General features: G+C 37.7%; 1 protein-coding gene across 2 annotated transcripts in view; it reads left to right on the forward strand.

Annotated features, from left to right (window-relative positions):
- LOC134212560 (uncharacterized) overlaps positions 1 to 10,661 on the forward strand; it is a 68,051-nt gene extending 57,390 nt beyond the window's left edge. For both annotated transcript variants that reach the window (XM_062690538.1, XM_062690537.1), the window contains exons 5-8: positions 518 to 745; positions 7,779 to 7,945; positions 8,011 to 8,439; positions 8,533 to 10,661. In XM_062690538.1, the coding sequence (XP_062546522.1) occupies positions 518 to 745; positions 7,779 to 7,945; positions 8,011 to 8,439; positions 8,533 to 8,848 (1,140 nt within the window). In that variant the 3' untranslated portion in view covers positions 8,849 to 10,661. The remainder of the gene's footprint in view (positions 1 to 517; positions 746 to 7,778; positions 7,946 to 8,010; positions 8,440 to 8,532) is intronic.
- Positions 10,662 to 23,558: the final 12,897 nt, after the last annotated feature.

The raw sequence follows: 23,558 nt of genomic DNA on the forward strand, positions 1-23,558 counted from the left end.
TGGCTTTGGGATAGAGGTCTATGATTCGCATGGCTCAAAATATTATATCACCTAAGAACACCTTCAATATGCAATGAAACGCCCTCATTTCGGAAGCCCCGTCTCTGCCTATGCACAGCAGTTGGTTTCAAGTGCGCGACCAAACCAAAGCAAAGCATTATTATCGCGCGCACATTAATACCTACTATTCATTATTGCTGTTCAATCATAGCGCGCGGCGGTGCTGGTCGGCACTAGCAAAGATAATTCAGCGCGTTTCCACACCGTTGTTGACCACCAACCTATCGACCGTCATTGTCACGCTCGGACTCTTGACAACCTGACGCATCGTTCCCATCGGTGGCGTTCCACATTCTTAAATACGACTGCCGTTAGTTACGTATCGCGCCGACCGCAGGTTCTAACCGTTGGAGATTTTGTGTGATTTATTGAAATTACTTAAAGTATGATCATTCTGAAATTCTCCAGTAAACATTGTATTAACTGATACCTTTATGTTTTCCCTTTTTATTTACAGATTTTCCACCTACGTGACATCCGCTGGGAGCGCTCCCAGTTTCTGTCCAAAAGCTTCCTCGGCTTCCTGGCGTTCAATCTTCTGCCGTACACCTTATTTTTCGCGGAGATCGCCTACACGCGTCTGTTCTCTGGACGGAATACGCACTTTTTCAACGGATGTTATGCGGCCCTGCTCCTCATTGTGGTCATCTTCTTCCTGATCTACGGCGTGGAGGTGTTTTTCAAGGTTAGTCACTTTTTACGTTTGAAAACTAGAAATTGAAAATTGATGAGGTTTTACTTTTAAATAAGTGAATATACATAAAGTTATGGAAGAACGGCTCAAAAACAATGTTCTTTCGAAATAATATTTTTAATTATTATAAAACTAACTGAATAATACGGACTTTCTTCGGACTACTCGTTGAACTTTTCGGCATAAGTGCAGCTGCAATGATGCATTCCTAATTGTTTTTTCTTCGAGCGTTTTGAATTTCTTCTTAATTCTTCAAAATTTCTTATTTTTTGATTATTTTATAATTTTTCCAGCAACATACATAATTTTCCCCATGGCTCATATTGTGGCGCGTATAAATATAGGTATATTAATGTAAATGATGTTTTATGTTAGATCAAGGTATATTAATGATGTTTGCAACCTGAATGATCTATATTACGCTGCTTGGGAAACACTGTAAAGCCAGATAAAAATACAATCTTTTAAATCGGTGATTACTTTTGCGAATAGTAGGTATTACTTTTGATTACTTCTGTGACGAACAAAATCCAAACTAATAGCTCCCCAATAGGGTAGACCACACTTATATAAAATAAAAACAAAAAAACAAAATCATTTCTTCGTGACGTATACCCCTGAAAATAAAGTTTTTTTTTGCTCCCAGAAGCAACTGTAAAAATTTCAGCCAGATCCGTTCTAAGTGGATGCTCAACGAGCATGAAGTTTATATGGGAAAATCGACTAAATTTAAAAATGCATACTTTCCACTTTTTTACCTCTTGCCCGCTCATTAGTGACATTTCCAATCTTTACATTTAATTGCGAAGTGGCTCCCGAAAACCGCGAAGAAGTAGGTGGGCAGATGGTTCCAAGGTGTCTTATCCTACGACTCTCCAATAGCATCAAGCAGGATTCTTTTTCTAAAGATCATGTGTGGACCATATTGTAACGCTCCGTATACTCCTGGCATAGGTTAACGAATTCCAAGAGTCCTTCTATTTGGTATTCATCGATTACGAAAAATCTTTCGATAGTCTGGATCGCAAAAATCTGTTAATTACCCTAAGGCACAACAGAGAGCTACGGATAAAATTGTCGGCCGCAGTTTGCGGAGCCTCCGCAGACTGCGTGGTTGGCGACGTGGAAGTTGAATGGAGAAGACTTTTATGTACAGCACAGGCCACTCCGGCCTTAGCCCGGTAATAAATAAATCATTAGTAAACGGTAACGTCAGCTTGTTTACTCGGTCACAGATGTGATGACAATACTGAAAATAAACACTAGCAGCTACTAGCAGTAGCACAACATTAGAAGATTGGACACTTAAGTGATACTAATGTTATTTTTGAAATATTTTTCTAGACTGCTATCAGGAATCAAGAGGGGGTTTAAACTTGATTCCAATCTAAGAACAACATTACAGGGGTATGAGTATTATTATTTGCAGTCAGGAAGCATCTATGAAGGAAGCATTGATGTAGTATTTACTTAATTTACTTAATGACTTACCGACAACTTCATAAGCACTACAAAATTGGAAATTGGGGAAGGTTTTCGTTGAATCAGGATTTCCTTGTAGCTGGCAATGTAACCATGGTAGATCTTGACACGTAGCACATTACGTAGAGGTGCATTACGGGAAATATCCCAGAATTTGTTTCCTATATTTAAAACCAATCAAGGGACATGTGAAAACCGTGAAAATCGATTTTTGAAGAAGTCGGTTTTAATACGGCTCTGGAGATTTACGCGGATTTTCGTTTATTTCTACGCGGATTTTGGGATTTCTGTGGTTTTGATTTACCATTTCGCGTAATCTCCCGTGTTAAAACCGACTTTAGTATAGTACCGTACTTAGTTACTTATTATGAGTTAGGTATTTTAATCTAGATTTGCTGCTGAATGATATAACTAGGGGTAGTGAAAATTCGCGGCAAAACTTTCAAAATTTCGTGGCCAGCCAATTCCGGAAACATGAAATTTCGCGATGACCTAATTTTCGATATAAAAATAAAGATATTTTTCTTAATCAAATGCAACAGTATTAATCGAATTTAATAGACAGATATTTCCCCATTAATTCGGAAAGCTGAAGGAAGCGGTCCCAGTTTGCCAAACGATGTTGTCTGGCGGAGCACTGAAGTGCTTTGGTGTACGGATTTTGATGCATCACGGTATTGCTTCATCTTGTTCGAAGCACCGACGAATGCTTCTCGTTGCCAATGAGATAGTCCCTTGTGCCTCGATACTTGTTAGCAAATCCATAATTTTGTTATAGAACAAATGAATAACACGTGACAAATCTTTCGAACTATATCAAGAACTCAACCGACAGGCGTTGATGTGCTTTACCTGATGGAAACAATATTTCCCTTTGTTTCTCGATTCTAGAGCAATTCTTGGAGCTCAGCCAATGCATTTGTGGCAGCTGATACTTCGAGCCCTTCAACATTTTTCTGTAGTTTTCAGCAGAACAGTTTTCATCGTTCTGCTGCTCACGTTTATATGCTTATTGATCGTATTTACCACAAAGGGTTACATTGCAACTTGAACAAAACAAACGATCACCATCCTCGTGCGAAATTTCCTTATGGTCTTGTTTTACACGGTCTGGCGCAAGAAATGTTCACTGCTTTCAGCATTTTTCAAAATTGTGTCTCCGATCGGAAGATCAAATCCTAACTTCTCACAAAGGCGTCAAATTTACCGAACTTCGCGGCCAACACAAAATTTCGTGGTTTTCGCGGTCTTTATCTACATATTTCCTTAAAAAAAAGTTCAACGGTTTATAACTTGTTTCCTGCTGCTCTAGATATTATTTTGAATACGGAAAAATGGCGCTCAATTTGACATCACGGGTGAAGTAGTTACGCTAACTGAGAACTCGGTTCAAAATTTAACGACTTTAGTCAAATTAAATACGTATCACGGTAAATTTTTGTGAAAACCGAGAAGTTCAGTAATTAGTTTTGTTTTAAATTTTACAGAGGGCCCGCCATTGCATGAGTATTTATCTTGTGTGGCAAGTACATTGGATACACTATGCCCAGGGAATCGAAAATGTGTCTCACCCAAAAAAATCCTGGACCGGGCCGAGAATCGAATTCGCCATCTTCGGATTGGCAATCCTACCATTTTATCTGCAACAAATATGGAGAAGTAATTGTTGTGAACTTTTCAAATTGCGATAACTTGTATATTTTAGAAGTAAAACATAAATTATGTCAACAGATGGTTATGTCTATGTCTAGACATTGATAACTGATACTTATTTAACCAAAAACATCATCGAAAAGTCGAAAACCCTGGTTATTATAGAACTATCTTCTCATTAGGCCTTTTTCGGGCATATTCTTTACGTTTTCCTAATTCGGACTCTAAATAAGGAACTCGTTGCTCTCTTGCAATTGCATGGTTTAAGGATCATCTACTTGTTTGCTTTAATTCGGGCAAATGCGTACTTTAAAAGAAGACGAGTCTGTTATTCGTTTGTGTTGCAGACTTGCAGGTCAGTTATCTATTAAGCGAAGTCGAAATTCTTAAATGGTGCATTATGCAGTCTGAAGAGATTTGGACTGCAATTCCCAAAAGGGTTATTGGTTATATCAATGCAACCTCATCTGACAGTGAGAGGACGCGTAAAGATACCTAGTTGGTTATCACTAATTGGTTTTCCAGCTGAGGGTATGATCGGTGTGATTGAGTTATTGGTAGTTTTCTTTCTGGTTCCGAAAACGTATTAATGCGTCAATACAGAAAAAAGGAAAATAAGAAAAGTGAGTGGTCATGGGGGATTATTGTTACTGGCAATCTAGCACATTCATTCTCCTGTACCGATTATGTTTTTGTGTTTTGGCAAACGGCGTGATAAGCAGCATATGACCCGAAATTGTTTACGTTGATACGCACTTGCCGATAAGCAACAGAATTGTGTCAAGTTGTGAATGTGACATTGCACTCGCTAGATTGCAAATGCACTTTTCTTATCTGGAGGAAACGCTGAGTACATTTGCACTGGCGTTAATTTTTTTATGATTCTTGATTGGAAGTGATTTGCCAACCTCTCCAATCTGTGTTAAGTGCATAGTACACCGATATTGTATTTACACGTTTGTTCTACTCTTACGGTACTTGAGTTCTCGCTACTTGTGAAAGTTAATGCAAGATTGTATATTACGTATGCATCAGAGTATAATCAGTTTTACGTAATTCTTCTTTCATATAATGAGTTGAAAACATGTTTTGATTGGGTCTTGTCAAAACTTGGACTTGTCTCGTGGTCGGTTTGAGTGAATTTCCCTATATCGGATCTCTAAAATTAGTACACTCAGAATAATCTGCACGTAATAGATATGTGTACACTAATAGATTGTGATCAGTTAACCACGCATTTGTGATTCATTTGTTCGACTAATAAAACTCGTTTTGCGCTAATGAAAAATATGTGCAGCTGCTCGTGATATCTATTACACTAATTTGTTTTAAGTGCGTTCTAGGATAGTGGATGGTTATGTGCACACACTTAAGTCTTAAAATAAAATTTTAAGGATTTTCGCCTATAAATATGTGCGGATTATCCTCAGTGTAGTTGACCATTTTATCGCATTTTTAGAGTATAAGATGACACGGGTTTTCAGATCTGCAAACGGCAAAAGGTGATCATTTTGAAACCAAAGAAACGGGTTGGCGTCGCAGGAATTCGATCGACGGAATGCCGTTATCTGCAGTGTTGCAGCAGGAGGGTTTTCCCGGTGCGTTAGTAATGTCGAATGCACTCCGATGACAAAGAGGAAGATGATATTGAATATTGATGTTTTAGCATAGCATAGCATATGTGATTGTACAAATCGTGGGTGGCTATACAATGCTCAATTGAGCAATCTTCTGTATATTGTGGCATAACGGTACTTTCCCCATACAGAAGCAGTTGTATACTTGGCCACGTCCTTACAATTACGGAAGGATGGAGAGGAATGTTAGTTCAACATCTACTAGTGAAGATGCATACTACCATACTGCCTGTAATCGCATAACTGTCCCATATGACTTTCCATCATTTTTGAGTTTTGATGACGAATGGTTATATTTTGGTTTATATTTTTATGCTTTTAAATAAAACTGTGTAATTTGTTCTAAAAATTTCGAAAAAAATACCAAGTCGATTTGTCCCATCTTGAAAGTAACCGCATTTGAGTCCCATTTGTTATAAAGCTTAATACACAATAGAGATGAAATGCTAATTTGGAAATATTCTTTTTAATAATTAATAAGGATTTAGATTTGCCTCCGCTTTTATCTACGGCTCACGTTCGAATGACTTTATTGAAAATCATCTCTCTACGAGAGGGTTTAAACATTTGATTTTACCGAGTACACTCTAAAGTATTTTGTTCAGAGAACCTGAATATTACACCATTGTGAAAGTAACCGTACAATATGTCCCATAAACATGAATTTTAACTGACTCTGGTTCAGGAAGATTTTCTTTTCTTGTTTTTATTATGACAAATATTCTTAGAACTGTTATCCCGGCCAGCGGATGATGTTTAAGGCCTGGTCATACCAAATTAAGAAGGAACAGAGTAGAAACGCATTGGATATTGTTTCCCAAAAGATTACTAAACACTTGATCTACCATAAGTCTATGCAAATACGTTGGGACAGTGTCACATTATCTTTTGTGGATATACTAATGTCCAGAGGATGGTTGGCTTGCTCTGTCGCTGTTTCACATATTTCACAACTTTCGTGTTCTCATTTCACGATAAAAATGAACATTTTTATAATTCGGCTTAAAACTAGTCTAGAACTCTTATTACAGGAAAGTACGATAGCAATTACAATCGTTTTGGTGCATGTACACGATGGTAATGCGAAATACACGATTTTTAATTCTTCATGTAACTTCCTACAAATTCAACGTAGTGGGACAGGATATGCGATTACTTTCCTTTCCAACAGGCAAAGTAACCGCATATCCTGTCCCATGGATTATTTTCGTAAAAATAAGCTAAAATTATTTTAATAATGCAAGGCATAGTAAAAGATACATATTTTTACACCACACTGGCGTGAAAAATGTTGGAAAAGCATTTCAATCAAGCAACGCTGAAGAAAATATTGATTATATTTTAAATGATCGTTTTCTCGATTTGCTATTTTTTCATATGGGACTGATATGCGATTATAGGCAGCATACTACCCATACTACTTTCATTGCATTAAAATGCTTTATGACTTCCTGTGAGATGTCAGTAAATCTGCTCATCGAAGCACTTAACACCTGTTTAATTAGCTTTTAGACAAAACAAAATCTGCGCTCTTTTCGCTTATAAAGCTAGGTTCTCTTTGGTAGTAAATTCCTGTTCCATACTACTCCATTCTCTTGAAACTCTGCTATGCTAAAAAACACTACAAATTTTTGAGCTGAATCATAAAGACAAATAACAACATTGTTTTATATTGTAGATGAATATTCTCAAATGATATTCCACTGGGTAGTTTGAGTTACTTGCCGGGGAAGTGTTCTATTCTACATTTTTTGATAACAAATTTATCTCATCATTAAAGAATGAAAAAAATTCGTTGGAATTTTTTTGTAAGTTAATAAATTCTCGTGCAAAAAATGATAGCTCTTGAAAAAGGTATTGTAAGAAAAGCTTGCAAAATTGTAAATTTGATCTTGAAAGGAATCAGGGCCTTCTATTCAGAAAGACATGCAGACCAACATCAGATTTGCCAACCATTTATGATGACTCTCGCACTATTTTTTATTATTTATTTTTTTAATTCTCTTACTAGTTACTTATGCATAACTTAAGATTTGATAAATTTCATGACTTATATTTCATAAACATATTTATAAAATCTCAAATTGTACAAATCGTTAAGAAAACGCTGATAAATAATTGAAATCTAGTGGTCGCCGCACCAATTCCGTCATGCCACAGCTCTGTATGCTCCAATCTGTTTAACACGTGTGCTTTGAGCTCCTAGACTAAAGTCTCAATTCATCGTTTATTTGCTTATATTTATTCCACAGGTCCGGGGTGGTTTTGTGTACGATTTCGGGACCGTTCCAAACAGCGAAAATGTCAACGCTTCCCAGCTGCACCAGTCACGCTTCGGGCTGTTGAGCCAGGCGATAATGCTCATTGTCATAATAGGTTTCCTCACGTCGGAAACGTTGGGCGACTTCTGGAAGAAAAAGTATGACTGCATCATCAGTTTTTTTGTTTTAAAACATTTTAAGAGTTTCGTTTTATTTCGCACAGAGTTCCAGTATACTCACGCAACTGGCACGACATTGTATTCCGTTTAGCCGAGGTAGGTGTTGCTCTGTGGTTCCCCTGCTGTCTATGGAACTCCATGGCACCGGAACAGTTATGGATTCTAAATCCACGCAAACTCCTTACGCGCCAAATAGATCCGGTTGCGGCCGGTGCCGGCAGTTCCAAGGAACCGGAGGCTTCCACTTCGAATGCCGAAGAGGGACAATCGTTCCTCGCCAAAAAAGACTGCTGGATCTGCTACGACGGCGAGAAGCAAGAACCGTTGATTCAGCCGTGCAAGTGCACCGGTGACGTCAGCTCCGTGCATCATGAGTGCTTGCGGCGCTGGCTGGTGGAGAGTTGTGCCAATTCCGATACCGTACTAAAATGTAAAGTGTGCGAATCGCCCTACGAGATCGAAAGATCGAATCGGTGAGTTTACTTAACTCGTCTTAATCCCAAACGACATCTGTTTTCATAGGCAATTAATACAAACAATTGACTTTATCTTCTCTTGCGATTCAGTCTGGACTGGGAGAAAGGCTTCACTATTCAGCACTGGGCCAAGACGATCATCATTGTGACGCTGATGTGCATAACAGGCGCGGGCGCATGGGTAATCATTCAGCTCAACGAGGATTCGTTCGTCCGGGTGCTAGTGGCTGGGTTTGCCATCATCATCGGCTACATCCTGTTCAAGATGCTTGGCGAGAACACCGTAACGGCGATCGAGCGCGCCAAGGTGAGTTCGATCAACATCGTTACCTCGTCGAGTGATCTGAACAACAGCGAAGTGCACGAAAAGCTCAACACTATTTGTCAGGATGTGGAATGCAAGTAAGTAGAGGACGAATTATCTACTCACCAAACAACAACAAAAATAAAAAAAACTGTGACTGAACCGTAGGCGAAGTAAAGGGTGAAGACGGTATGATTTGAATATGGTTCTTTAGGTTTAATGAGAATGTGTTTTAGTCGATATGATGGTATCGTGTAAGTTGTTTTAGTAGCCTGTGGAAGGCGGATTCAAGCCACACACAAAAAATGGAAGCATATTTAATGAAAGGCCCCAAAATACCTGAGATTTATTTTACGCAGTGCCGATCGAGCTCCCGAGAATTTTCGAACAAATATAGCTTTTTATATATTTACTTTTACAACCATGTAGCCTCGAGTAAGGTCGCAGAGATACAAATCTCATAAATCCAAGTATCAGCGTTCAAAACACCCCACATTATTTACATAAATAATGCATTTATCTGTATCCTAAACGTACAGGTCATATTATTTGATAACCCCGCTGTGAAATTATTAAACCTCATCTGCGATCTATTTCGAGAAATATCGGTAAAAAATATTTAATATTTTCCATTTCTACATACGTTTTTAGTTGAATCCCTTTCTTTGTGTTATAGTTGATATTATTATTTCTTATAATGTAGCTTTATTGATTAGCAAACAAATTGCGATACTTATGAAACAATTACGCGTTTGAACCGTACTAATTCTGAAATATTTTATTTTTTATTATACGCGTTATTTGCATACAAATTATTCGAGCAAGTTAGTTAACAGATGTAAGCAAAACGAATACAATTATCTTATCCATCTAAGATTAGTAAAGAAGTGATTGGATCGATTTCCTTCCGTGTGACCTTATTGCGGATGAAACCTCAAACAACCTAATCGGTAAACGAGTAGGGTTTAAATCATGATCCAGCCGAGAGGGACTGAGAGTTTGAGTTTGTTTTAAGTAGTTGTTTTTAAATGAGTAATAGTTGGATATTGATAGTCGGCAATAAGTTCATTGCCGTGAGCATAGCATAGTATGCTTGCATAGCTTTAGCTAAATGAAGGAAGAAAATGTTGCGAAAGTTAAACTAAAATAACCAAAACGTATAGATATTGCACCGGAGCATATAATCATTTATGTTAAATTAGAAAAGTGAAATAATTCAATTTTTCTTATTATTTTCAGAAATTTTATAAGTAGGTGAATTTACTATCTCTCAACCAATACACTTTTACACATTCACTTTTCGGAAATAGAAAGAAAATAGATAATATTTCGGCCAAAATAACCCGTGTGTGATCTCAAAGCATTTTGGAGTGATTCGATTTTGATCAATTAGGAACCGGAAGGAAATCGATATTTGAATAACGTTTTTAATGCAGTAGTTAAAATCGTGCATGAGTTTTTCGTAAACTACATGCAACAACGGACTGTTTCTAATTAAAAAAAAAGTGTAGCACAAAAGTGAACATTTTGAAGTTTTTTTTTACTTGCAAGCCGAAATTAATTCAACTGCGCACGTTTGTGATGGTTTTAGTTTTAGTTTGCAGAAAAATATAAGTAGTGCGGCAGTGGATTCGGTTTGCTGAAGCTTGTTTTGAGTTGATTGCTGCTATTTCATGATCTAAATTCTGTTAGGTTATCAAAATACAAGCGAATACGGTCCGAAACGTCTAGCATTTGAGTCTGTAAGTCGACATGAGGAAATTCTAACGAATACATTTTCCTGTATCTTTTGATCATTGAATGAGAAGAATACATACACTTTTACCTTAAAACAGGTTAAATAATGGACAATTTGAATGTAAAAACCTTGAATCGAAATAACAAAAATATAAAAGAACATGTTTTGAATTATGTCCGTTTGGTGTATACAATGCTGTAGAACATAAAAGAACGCCTTTGGCTCCTATCGGGTAAAGATATCAAAAGTTGAAGTGGAGCTACCTGATACCTGGTTGGCTACAGCGTCGATACACCTTTGCAAACACATCGTCGGTCTTGGGCGATCGTTCCTCCAGTTCCCCGAACGTTTAGGGTCGCCAGGTCCGATTCCACCGCGTGCAGCCAGCGTGTTCGTGACCTTCCACGAAGTCACCGGTCTCTATCTGGTTCTTTGATGATTATGGTTTTTGCTATTTTTTCTTCCGACATTTGCACTGTAACCAGCCCACTGAAGTCTGCCGTATTTTATACGATTCACAGTTTTTCCTCTTTGTTTACTTGATACATCACATAATTCATGCATTTGCGCCATGCCATTTTTGAGTATTGTACATAGAACTTTTCGCTCAAAAACCCCGAAAGCTTTCCGGTCTTTTCTCTTTTAACGTCCATGTTTCATGTCCATGAAGGGCCACTGATAGAATCAGAGTTTTGTATAGAGCAAATTTTGTTTCCGTCTAGATGTTGCAGGACTTTAGCTGGTTACGTAATCCATAAAAAGCCCCATTCGCAGCAGCGATACGTCTTTTCGATTCACGGTAAACGTCTTTGTCAAAAGTTAAAGGTTATGACACGTAAAATTATCCTAGCTCCACACGCACTCAAATTGCTCAGAAATTTTGCATAACACTCACGCGAAAAATAACGTAGCTGATCTGTTTTTAACAAATTTAGTTTCAATCAAAGTTAATTGTCTATTTTACGGGTATTGGAGGTCAATGGAGGTCCTTCGTAGCTTAGTTGGTTAAAAAAAGCACCAGTCTAGCGTACTGAGGCTCGTGGGTCCGAGTCCATCGAAGGAAAGTGGTTACCTCCAATACATTTTTCAAATCAAAATCTCTCACATAATGTACATAATCACATATGAGTTTTCAGAACATTACTATGTTTTTACATTTCGATTCGAGTTTACTCAAAACTTTGGTGATTATGGCTGTATATGCACGTAAATGATTTAGGCGAGCTTGTGTTAGTGTCATTGAAGTCCCGACATTTTAAAATAATCAGTGTTACGTGATTTTCACATAAATAAATAAAAATCAACATTGCGTCGGAGAAACGGGAAAAAGACGGGTGTAGTACATAGCTAAAAAGGATTGTGCCACGTTTGGCCTAAAGTCGTTTGGCATAAGGTCGTTTGGCCTAAAGTCATTTGGCCTAATGGTCGTTTGGCCCAGAGCATTAGTGATTAATCATAGATTTAATCATGATTAATGAATAATGGATTATTTAATCATTATCCATTAATCATAATCATACAAAAAATACGATTCAATCATTAATCACTAATCGTTAATCATAAATTTATGAATTTAATCATTAATCACTAATCATATTGACGAATATTTTGAGTTTATTCATTAATCATTAATTATAATCATTGCATGCATCGCTTTTATTCATTAATCTTTAATCATAATCATACAATTTTAAAAGTAAAAAAACATAATTTGGTCAAAAGTTTACTTGATTATTGGTCACTATGCAAATCATTTAATTTGATTATTCATAATCATTAATCATTAATCATGCCGATCGTTAATCGTTAATCATTAATCATACACATATTGTGTCAACATTTAATCACGATCAGTAATCATTAATCATACTTCAAACGTTTTATTTATTAATCATGATCGTTAATCATTGTCAAAAATTAAATTAATCATTAATCATAATCATTATTCATTTTTGAAAATAAATTAATCATTAATCATAATCTTTAATCATAGAGTCGAATGATTTAATCATAACAAACTTAATCATTCATTGGAAGCTTTATTCATTAACGCTCTGTAGGCCTAATGGTCGTTTGGCCTAATGGTCGATTGGCCTAATGGTCGTTTGGCATAATAGGTACATATAGGCGTAAACGATTGAAATATATTGTTATATGAAATTCTTTTTGTAGGTGCAAAATAAAGCCATGTGCATGTGATCAAAAAGCGAAATACAAACTAACGTTAAAATATTGCAAATCCCTTTTACAATACAATAAAATCAGGAATTTATAAGAAGAAAGGTATAAAAAACAATGAATCAGATATGTTTTGGCAATGTCGACATATGAAAACAGTATAACTTGAAAGAACTGATCATGCTTCAAAGAAGGCATCAACATTTTTGGAAAATGCTTGTCATATGCAATATCATAGCAACATGCAGTAAAACTCGAAAGAACAGCACATGCTTTAAAGAAGGTGTCAACCATATTGTTAAGATTGTATGTTTCCTATACAATGTCAAAACTGTAAAACTCAAAATATAAACCCCATTCGATTTTGGCATCACGTTCGGAACATTTATGTTGCCAAAATCGAATGGTTTTTGTTTTCTTATTATACTTTAACATTTCTTTACTTTTTGTGACGCTAGACACACTGTGACCCTTTTTTACATTAAGATACTCATTTTTCTTATATTTATGTTGTAAAACTATGTTGATTTTTCTCAAAATTGAGCCCACAGAATTTTATTTCGAAATGAAAAGTGAAATGAAACCCAATTTTAATCATCTTTGAGGGGAATTGATTATTTTTCGACGGAAACATTTTGTTTTATTTTTAAAAAATCAAAATGTTTATCCAGAATATTTTTTTTCAGGCAAAATATACATTGAAGAAAGCGAGTTTCCAAACAAAACATCAAAAACTGTACTTCAGACAATATTCGGCTAAAAATGAATTAAATAGCATATCAGCAGAATGAACCCAAACTTATGGCCGGTTTACCATATAGTGGGTGAACCCAAACCGTCTCCCTAATAAAGAAAACAATAATAATAAAAAAAAAACTTTTGGCCTATGCATACTTTGTACTTGAGTAAACATTTTGATTTTTAAAAATAAAACAAATTTTTTCCGCCGAAAATCATAAAAAAATTGGGTTCCATTTCACTTTTCATTTCGAAATTTTTTGGGCTCAATTTAGAGAAAAATCTATATATTTTTACAACATAATATAATAAGACAAATGAGTATCTAAATGTAATATTTTAGTACATAAAAAAAGGAAATTGTTGGTTTGAAATATCTACGGTGTAAGATCTACTCAAATTCTTTGTATCGAGCTAACAATACCCGAAATCGGATGTAAGACGGCGAAAATACGACCAAAAACTTTTGCCTATATTTTTCGAGGGTGAACCCAAATTTTTGGACGGGAGTGTACATATCGTATGTGACTATCGGATAATGTTGTTATACACCAATAATAGTAATGTGGATTTCCAAATGTAGCATTAAATAAAATATTAACATTTTCACATAATTTACTAGAAAGAATAATTTACGTTTTTCAAATTATGCCAAACGACCATTAGGCCAAACAACCATTAGGCCAAACAACCATTAGGCCAAACAACCATTAGGCCAAACAACCATTAGGCCAAATGACCATTAGGCCAAACGGCCTTATGCCAAACGTCATTAGGCCAAACGACTTTAGGCCAAATGACCTACAACCGCTAAAAAGCGCTTATAAAAAATAAACAAATTGCCATTAAAATTATCAAATTATAAATATTGACAATATCTATATCGAGAAAAAAATAACTTACACATCCCTTATTGCAGTCTCTTGGAGATGGCTGGAGAGATATTCGATCCGCCATTGGAAGCACTACGCACGGTGCCGGATCAGAGAAACGACTGGTATGACGGTATGTGAGCAGTTTGTTGAGGAGAAGAATGCAGCATGGGCAAGATTGCGGAACATACAAAACTCGATTTTTCGGAGGAAAAAACGCCAGCAGGAAGATCGAGACCGTGAAGAGACGGAGCAACTGTACCGCGCTAATAACGCATGAAAGTTCTATGAGAAGTTAAACCGTTCACGTAAGGGTCACGTGCCACAGCATAAACGGGAACCTTCTCATAAACGAGCGTGAGGTGATCCAAAGGTGGCAACAGCACTACGAAGAGCACTTGAATGGCGATGTGGAAGACAACGGTAGCGATATGGTAATTACCAAGGTTTGGGAGGATAAGTTTCTGCCGAAGTAGTGGATGGAAGGTGTCGTGTGTCCCATCATCTACAAAAAGGGCGATTAGCTGGTATGTAGCAACTACCGCGCAATCATATTGCTGAACACCGCCTACTAGGTATCGAGGTGGTTGATGAATTCGTGTACTTGGGCTCACTGGTGATCTCCGATAACGGTACTTGCACAGATTCGTATTTCTGCGCAGTAGGGGCAATCCAGAAACCACGTGGTCATATTTTTGAAGATTTTTAACCCCCCCTCCCCCATGTGGCTTATTGTGGTTATTTGGCAGACCCCCCCCCCCCTTCCCCCTTTGACCACGTGGTTTTTTTTCAAGTATTTTTTTTAAACCTTATATAACTGAAACATATGGTTAATCCGATCAATTTTGAAGATGGACAATTTTAACTGATTCAAAATCAAACTAAACCCAGCATGGAAATTTTAAATTTTCATTAATTCGAACATTTTGATTATGTTATCAAGTTGTAATGTGTATCAGGTATTAGTATATCTAAAACTCGCACACCTTCGATGCATCAGGAGGAAACAAAATTTGTAATGGTTTAGAAATATTCCAATATTATTTCTTTATTGGTGATTTTTTTAAAATAATTATGAAGTTCACCACTGAATATCTCTATAGATTCCTAAGAGTATTTGGGATATTCCGTAGCTCTGGAGGTACTGGAAATTCTTAAGATATATTAACCTCAGCGAAGCATCTGAACTGAACTGAAGGGCATACAAGTTGTATTCAGAATCTCAAAACTCTCTTCATTATGCCAAGATTCTATGATTCTAATCAGAACCGTAACACAATGTCCTTAATATTCCTTTGCTTGAATTATACAGTTTTGGCTTAAAATGCAAGTTTTCATTTTAAATCTACAGTCTTTAATATCTTTGGGTTCCTTTTGGTATTCTAGAATTTATTGTTATATTTTGGTATTTAACCCTCTCAGGACGATTTTTTTACATGGATTTAACGTACATATTTAGGGGTTTCCACTCGATCTTGCCAAAACTAGTATAGAAAGAACTAAAAAGTCGTACTTTTTTCGGGTGTCATAGGCCAAACTGCTCTGAAGTACATATCCTTGAAAGTATCAAAATCATGTCAAGAAACAAAATGTCCTAAGACATGATATTACGGAGTTTTGAAACGACCCGCTCAACCAAGTCCTGAACGATGTATCCGTGCATCGCTAAGCATCCAAGCAGGTCCATTGAGCCGGTGCGATTTCATTTATTACTTTCAAGACCTTCCATGAGTCGATGTTCTAAGATACGATATCGACTAAAATGATAACTCAGCCTAAAAAAATTTAAAAAATTTCCATAACAATTAGAAAATTTCCAATAAAGAAATCATGGAATTAGCAATAAAAAAATATCAAACTTTCTACAAACAATGCAAAATTTCCATAAACAATTAAGAATTTTCCACAAAACAAAAATAAATTAACACTTTTAAAACCAAAAATTACAAACATAAAAGAAGAATTTTCCATAAAGAAATCAAAATGTTCCACGAAAAAAATACAAACATTCTATAAATAAATCAATATTAGAAAAAAAATATTACAAATTTTTCAACAAAATAAATATTTTTTAAACCAAAAATTAAAACCTTTCCATGAAAAAATCAATAATGAGCATTGAAAAAAAAAAAGGAAATTTTCTATCGAAGAATATAAAAAAGCAATAAAATTAAGCATTTTTCTATAGCGTTTGAAGCTCATGGAAAATTTTATCAATTTGATTGCTTTTCTTTCTTATTTTCTTTTTTTATTGCTCTTTATTGATATGTGAGAAACCCAGAATTGCCCAGGTGTTGCAAATGTCACAATGAACTATTTGCAGCACCGCACTCTAGATCAATTTCCGTGCGTTTGTTTTCTTTTCCTCAACAGCTGACCAAAAATTGTATTTTAATGACTTTTTACATTTCCCCGTTAAATTCAATAACCTTTTGTATATACAAACCTTGCGGAACCCAAAACGAATCGATTAGGGGAAAATCTTGCAAATTGGTCAACCCGTTCGCGAGTTAAATCGTCAGGAAGGAAATCTCAACTAATTTTTATTATATAGAGATTATGTGGAGAAAAAAATATTTATTTTGTGAAAAAATTTGTAATTGTTTATTGCTAATATTGATTTATTCATGAAAATTTTGTATTTTTTCGTGGAACATTTTGATTTCTTTATGGAAAATTCTTATGTCACAATTGCAGTTTTTGCTTTTACAAGTGCTAATTTATTATCGTTGAATTTTTTTTCGGAATTTACGCTGGAGTTTTGTTTTTTTTTTCATTAACAATTTGTAGCAAAATTTCCAAGCCAAATTTTTCACAGAGAATTGTTCAAAAATCATTCGGAATGCCAGCACTTTATCAGGATTGTATGAAGTAAAGTCAAAGTTTTTACATGCAATTTCTTTACTGGATTCTTCCTGAATATCCACAAGAAATTTTTTTGAAGTTTTTTTCTTGGATTATTGTAAAAACATGAACATTTTTCAAAATTGTAGCTGCATCTGCGGCGGTGGCGCGGCGGATTTTTTCTTTATATTTTCCCATTTTTCCTTTCCAATTTTTTTTGTGGAAATTGAGACTGAATCGCAACCTGTTTTTTCGTTTATTTTTTTATGGAAATGGGCTAAGGCTAAGATGGTCAAATAACGCAGATACGCATCGACGTTGCGACCGACGCTGCGTTACCGGTTATTTTCGATGCACACCTACGTCTCTGGGCATCGGTTCTAAGATGCGCTTTGCGTTTAATGATTTGTATTTTTTACACCGCTATTGTTATTCACCAAAAACTTTTCGTATAAAAAAAAGACCACGTGGTTCAAGAGCAACACCCCCCCTCCCCCCATGTGGCTTATCGTGGTCATTTTACAAACCCCCCTCCCCCCCTATATGACCACGTGGTTTCTGGACGGCCCCTAAGTGCGGAGTGCATTGAAGAGAGAAGTAGAATCAGAAGGTCAATAATGTCTAGAAACCCTAGATTTAAAAATGAGCGGAATGTCATGATGCTACATTGCTACATGTTAGTTGTATGATTATTGTGGAGACATACGCCGTTAGACAAATCAGCCAAAGGCCGGTTCGATGAAGATGAAAATCGCACGTCTTTACATCTTAAAGCCTAGGGTTAAATATGCAAACTGGCCTTGAAAGATGTTGGCTAACTGTGTCATATATGCTGCAATAATGTTGTTGCTATGTCAATCGACTGTATTATTGGAGCCGCTTCGAGCAGTATTTATAACAGAGTGTCTACTTATCTGTAAAAACAAAATTCTCAGATTTTTCCAGGTGTTTTACATTAATGGAGTGGATTCATATCGCTCCACTACTACTAATTTATTGTACCGCACATCTTTCATCACGAAAAGCATGACGAAACGAGATCAAACAGATGTCATCTACACAGATCTGTCAGCTGCTTTTGTTAAGTTAAACCACTGCATCGCTATCGCCAAATTAGACAAATTAGGAATGAATGGCAATCTATTGGAATGGTTCTATCCGGCCGCCAACTAACGGTTGCTATCGACGACTGCAGATTTGATTCCTTCGTGGCTACATCGGGAATACCCCAAGGAAGTCATTTGGATCCGTTAGTCTTCCTACTACATTTCAATGACGTGAATTTTGTACTCGAAGTTCCCCGCCTATCGTATGCTGATGACCTAAAAATGTTCTTGCAAATCCAATCTGATAAATTCTCTTATTAAATCTCTACTCTGTAGTAGGTTTGGAAAGATAGAGAGCTCTACATTTATTTAGCATGCTTTTTATACATTATCTGGTCACTCATTTTATTATGTATACATCGTGTATACATCGTATACACTCATTAGATCGTGTATACATCGTGTAAATATCGAAAAAGGGATTTAGCTAAGTACCCGAAATGGACAAATCACAATCCATCGACGATTGCTATTTCCTTCAACGTCAGTTAGAATCCTTTGCCAATTGGTGCAACGTCAACCGTATGATAGTCAATCCGGCCAAATGCTCGATAATCTCTTTTTCTCGGATTAAAAATCTCGTTAGATTCGATTACAAGCTTTTGAATACCAGCATAGAACGTCTGAGTTATGACAAAGACTTGGGCGTAATTTTGGACCCCAGCTGACGTACTAGATGCATATTTCGTACGTTGTAGGTAAGGCTTCCAAAACCCTGGGCTTTATCTTTCGGATGGCTAAAGAATTTTCTGACATTTACTGTCTGAATTCTTTGTAAGACGAGCTCGGTGGTCTAGTGGCTACCGCTTCTGCCTTATAAGCAGGAGGTAGTGGGTTCAATTCCAAGCTCGTCCCTTTCCTACTTTGTATTTCTATCTTAGTTCTTTCTGTGTTTCACATTCTACCAGAGCGATTCCTACTGTTAAACCTTCAACACTAACAATCCAAAAACTTTCCGTGGCACCTATGAGAGGTCGTAGAGTTCTCTGCATCTTTCTTAAGTAGGTGTCCAACTGACCATCCTTCCCCTTCCTCAGCATTCGCAAGGACGTGGCCAGGACAGATCTCGACTATTGGAGAGTGCATTGCTTCCATCTAAAAGATAGCGATTAGTCCCAAATCAATATCTGTGGTAACGGATGAAAGTGTTGCTACTCTCATACAATAGTCTTGGCTTGTACCACCTACGAATTTGTGCGAAATGCTCAATGCTAATGCTAATTTACTGTCTGAATTCTTTGTATTGCTCACTGGTGCGGTCGATACTGGAGTATTGCTCCGCCGTTTGGAATCCCAATTGTACGAACGGTGCCGAACGAATTGAGTCCGTGCAACGACGCTTCCTACGATTTGCACTGCGTAGACTGCCGTGGAGAGATCCATTACGCCTGCCAAGTTATGAAAGTCGCTGTCGGCTTATCGATCTGGAGCCGCTAAGAGAACGCCGTAACACCGCTCGAGCTGTAATTGTCGTAGACGTTTTGCAAGGCCGAATAGATTGTAGCGACATTTTGGAACAGAATAATATTAATGTACAGCCGAGAGCACTTCGAAATAACGCTGTGTTAGGAATGCCATTTCGTCGGACTAACTACAGTATTGTCGGCGTAGCACCAAGTAAGAATTCGGAAGTCGGGACTTCCGAACCGAACTTTCTTCCGAAGTTTTATTTGCCAAACTAATTGATGCGTTGTTTAGCGCATCTGTAGGCGAATCCAGCGCACTACTTCCGAAGTTGGCAAAGTTGCCTGTATCTGGAGAAAAATCCAACTTCGGTATAAAAAGCGGTAAAAATTTATTCCGGGTAGACAATATGAACGGTAGTATTGAAGGATTACAGCGTACATTCAACATGGTTTCATATTCAAAGAATTTTTCACATCGCAATAGATAGCTGTTTTAGTGTTTGTGTCCATTTTCTGTATGCATATATTTTTTTACCATCATTAGGACATACAGTCACTCTCAAAATTGAGCGTACAGTATGGATTAGTTGACTACATTCGAAAATTTCAAAGGAAATTAAATGGTTGGCTCGGTTGTTTTTAATGTATTTCAATATTCATCCCTTCCTTCAATGTATGCGTACATTGTTGAAATTTTTTCTCTAAAGGTGCTAAAACTTTACAAAACATATCAAGGAATAGTTTCGGAAATTCTTTTGGAGATGCATTTAGCGATTCCTTTACGATTTGTTTTTTTATTCCTTTAGGTGTTTGTTCGAAAATGTCTTGTGAAAATCCTTCGGAAATACCTTTAATTAAAAAATACTTTGCAGTTTTCTTCAGATATTCTTCTGAATTTTTTTTATGAATTTCTTTGGAAACTTTCCTTTTAAAGAAACTTAAGAAAACTTCTTAGGGAAATGTTCCGGAAATATGTTTGGGAATTACTTCAGAAAATCTATAAGACTCATTTATTTGGGCCCCGGAGCTGCTCAAGTACCAGAAGGGCACTGTCTTAAACCCCAAGCCACTGGTCTAGCCACGGTAGCTTAGCGGGGGCGGGCGCAGAAGGCCTCTTTTAGCTCCGGGTCTCAGGGCGGGCTGGCTTAAAGAAGCTTTCGGAGCGTGAGAACCCTATCGAATGAGAATAGTTTGTAATTACCTCTTTTTTTATTCAAAATCGATGGTTGACAGGGTGGTCGTCAGTTACTGCTTGGTGAATGCGGCCGATGGTACCGTTGACACGTGGATGACGATGAAGGCTGTTGATTGCGGCCGACGAAGGCAACAACCGATGGCAACTGTTGATGGCGTCTGGCAAATGCGGCTTGAGAGTGGCTGGCCAGTACCTCCGGCGATGGTAACAGCGGACCAAGTGCGGCTCACGTATGCCGCGGACGAGGGTGGCTGGCGATAGTGTCCTTCGAGTGTGGTCCCACCGGGAATTGGTACTAGGCAATGCCAATCAAGTGTGGCCTGCGGTGGCTGCTCGAGAAAGCTCGATGAATGCAGCTCGATTGCCACGGCGAGTTCGGCTGACGAATGCCGCGGAAGAGAGTGGCTGGCGATAATGTCCGGCTAATGTGGATGTGGTTTGGCTTTCGAAGGCGGCTGACGAAAGCGTGCTGCGAGTGTGGCTCTACAGATGGTGGCCGGCAACAATTCAGGCCGGCGGTTGCCGTGCGGAAGGCCACGAACGATAACGAATGCGACTCGATTGCCGCGGCGAGTTCGGGTGACAAATGCCGCGGACGAGAGGAACTGGCGATAATGCACGGCAAATGTGGATGCGGTTTGGCTTTCAACGGCCACGGACCAGGGCGGCCGACGAAGGCATGCGGCGTGTGCTCTGCAACAGGTGATGGCGGCGATGGCGGCCCAGAAAGCCAAGGGCGATGACAAATGCGGCTCGATTGCAGCGAAGAGTGCGGCCGACACCAGTACCGCTTGATAAGCGGTCGTCGATAACGACCGGTCAATGTGGATGCGGGTTAGCTGGCAAATGTCGCGAACGCAGGCGGTCGACAATGGCGAGCGGCGAGTGCGGCTCAACAAATCCTAACACACGTGATTTGATCGTCTAAAAACTCCAAAAATGGGTCTCGCCTCTAACACAGTCAGTAACCAACTGCCTTCTCTTCTCAAACTCTTATTGAGCCCCCTTTTCACCTTTCAGCTTCAAACGCACGTACTGCATTTCCGATACTCTCTCCAATACCACCCATCGAAGATGAGTCCGACACTACGTTTCTGATGTCGACCACCCCATTCAAACTGACCGTTTATCTAACTTTGCTACTATAATGATGACTAAACTAAATTTCTCACGCTCAATATTAAAGGAACAATAACTAATGTTACCTGTTGGTAACAAATCCTTCAGAACTTATTCTTACGAAAACTCCTTCCGGAAATGTGTTGATGCAAAAATATGAGATTGCTGGGTCCAGCGTACCTAGCATCCAAGGTACCGGTACTATAAGTGTCAAACGGCCAAGTTATAGCCTATATTCAGACTACGCGATTTATGATCATAAATATCATGATAAACAACAACCTGATGTCATCCTCATACATTAAATTTTCTTTCTCCGCTTTAGGGCCGATGCTCACGTAGCGTGTTTTTAAGCTGCGTGCACGCCGCGTCCACGCAAGGAACCCGGCATCAAATGTAGTCGTGCACATGTTTAGGGCCGATGCCCACGTAGCCGATGCGTGCACGTGGCGTTGAAAAAACGCAGGTGTGCATCGGTGCGGCGACGCTGCGTTACCGCTTTTTCCCGATGCACACATGCGTCCTTTTAACGCCGTGTGCACGCAGCGTTGTAAAAACACTACGTGGGCATCGGGCCTTAACACGATATTTATTACGATAAATAATCTAATCGTAATCTGAATAGGCAATTAAGCTTATTGAAGCATATTTTGGCAAAATAATTTCAATGGTTTCAGCGCCACTAGCGTTCTATTACTGCTTTACTGTAAAAACCTTCGGAAAATGCTTCGGATATTTTTGCCTTTCTCGTACAACGAAGTTGTACCGAAAGGCTATCATTTCACTCCGAAAACGCATTTTTTATATAAGCCTCTGAGACCCACAGTGTTATATACCAATCGACTCAGCTCGACGAACTGAGCACATGTCTGTCTGTCCGTGTGTGTATGTGTGTGCACAAAAGCTAAAAAAACATTAGACAACTTTTTGTATAGTAATTCTTAACCGATTTTCTCGCAACAAGTTTTATTCGACAGGGGACAAAGCCTTGTTGATCACTATTGAATTTTTTATAACGATCGGTCATTGCGTTCAAAAGTTATGAAGAAAATGTTACATCGAACCATACAGGCCCCATATAAAGTTGGTGTCTTTACTAAATGCGAGAAAGCCACCACCAACGCTAGGCTGAAAATCTGTTTTTTTTAAATTCATTGGGATTTTTTAGGAACTCATTCAGAAGTATCTTGAGGAAAACTTTAGAAAACACCTGGAGGAGTTTTTCCGGATATTTTGCTTTTAAGAATTCTTTGGAAATACTTCAAGAATACCTTTAGAAACTCCTTTGAAAAATCCATTCGGGAATTCTTCGGCTTTTCTTGCAAGAATTCCTTTAGCAAAAATCCTTCACAAATCACTACTTTTTTTAAAATCCCTTCAGGTTCCCTTCGGGAATATCTTAAAGAAACCATACAAAAAGTCGTTTTGAAATTCCTCCAGAAATAATTTAGAAAATTGCTAATCATTCTTATGAATACTCTTTTAGTGATTTCTTTGAATAATTCCTTGGAAAATTAATCTCGAAATTCCTTTGGAAGTTGCCGCTGGAATTGCTGTGAAAAATACTAACTAATTTAATTTTTTTAATATATCCCTAAAGAATTTTCGAAGGAATA

This window comes from Armigeres subalbatus, chromosome 2 (assembly GCF_024139115.2).
Source record: "Armigeres subalbatus isolate Guangzhou_Male chromosome 2, GZ_Asu_2, whole genome shotgun sequence".
Classification (NCBI taxonomy): Eukaryota; Metazoa; Arthropoda; class Insecta; order Diptera; family Culicidae; genus Armigeres; species Armigeres subalbatus.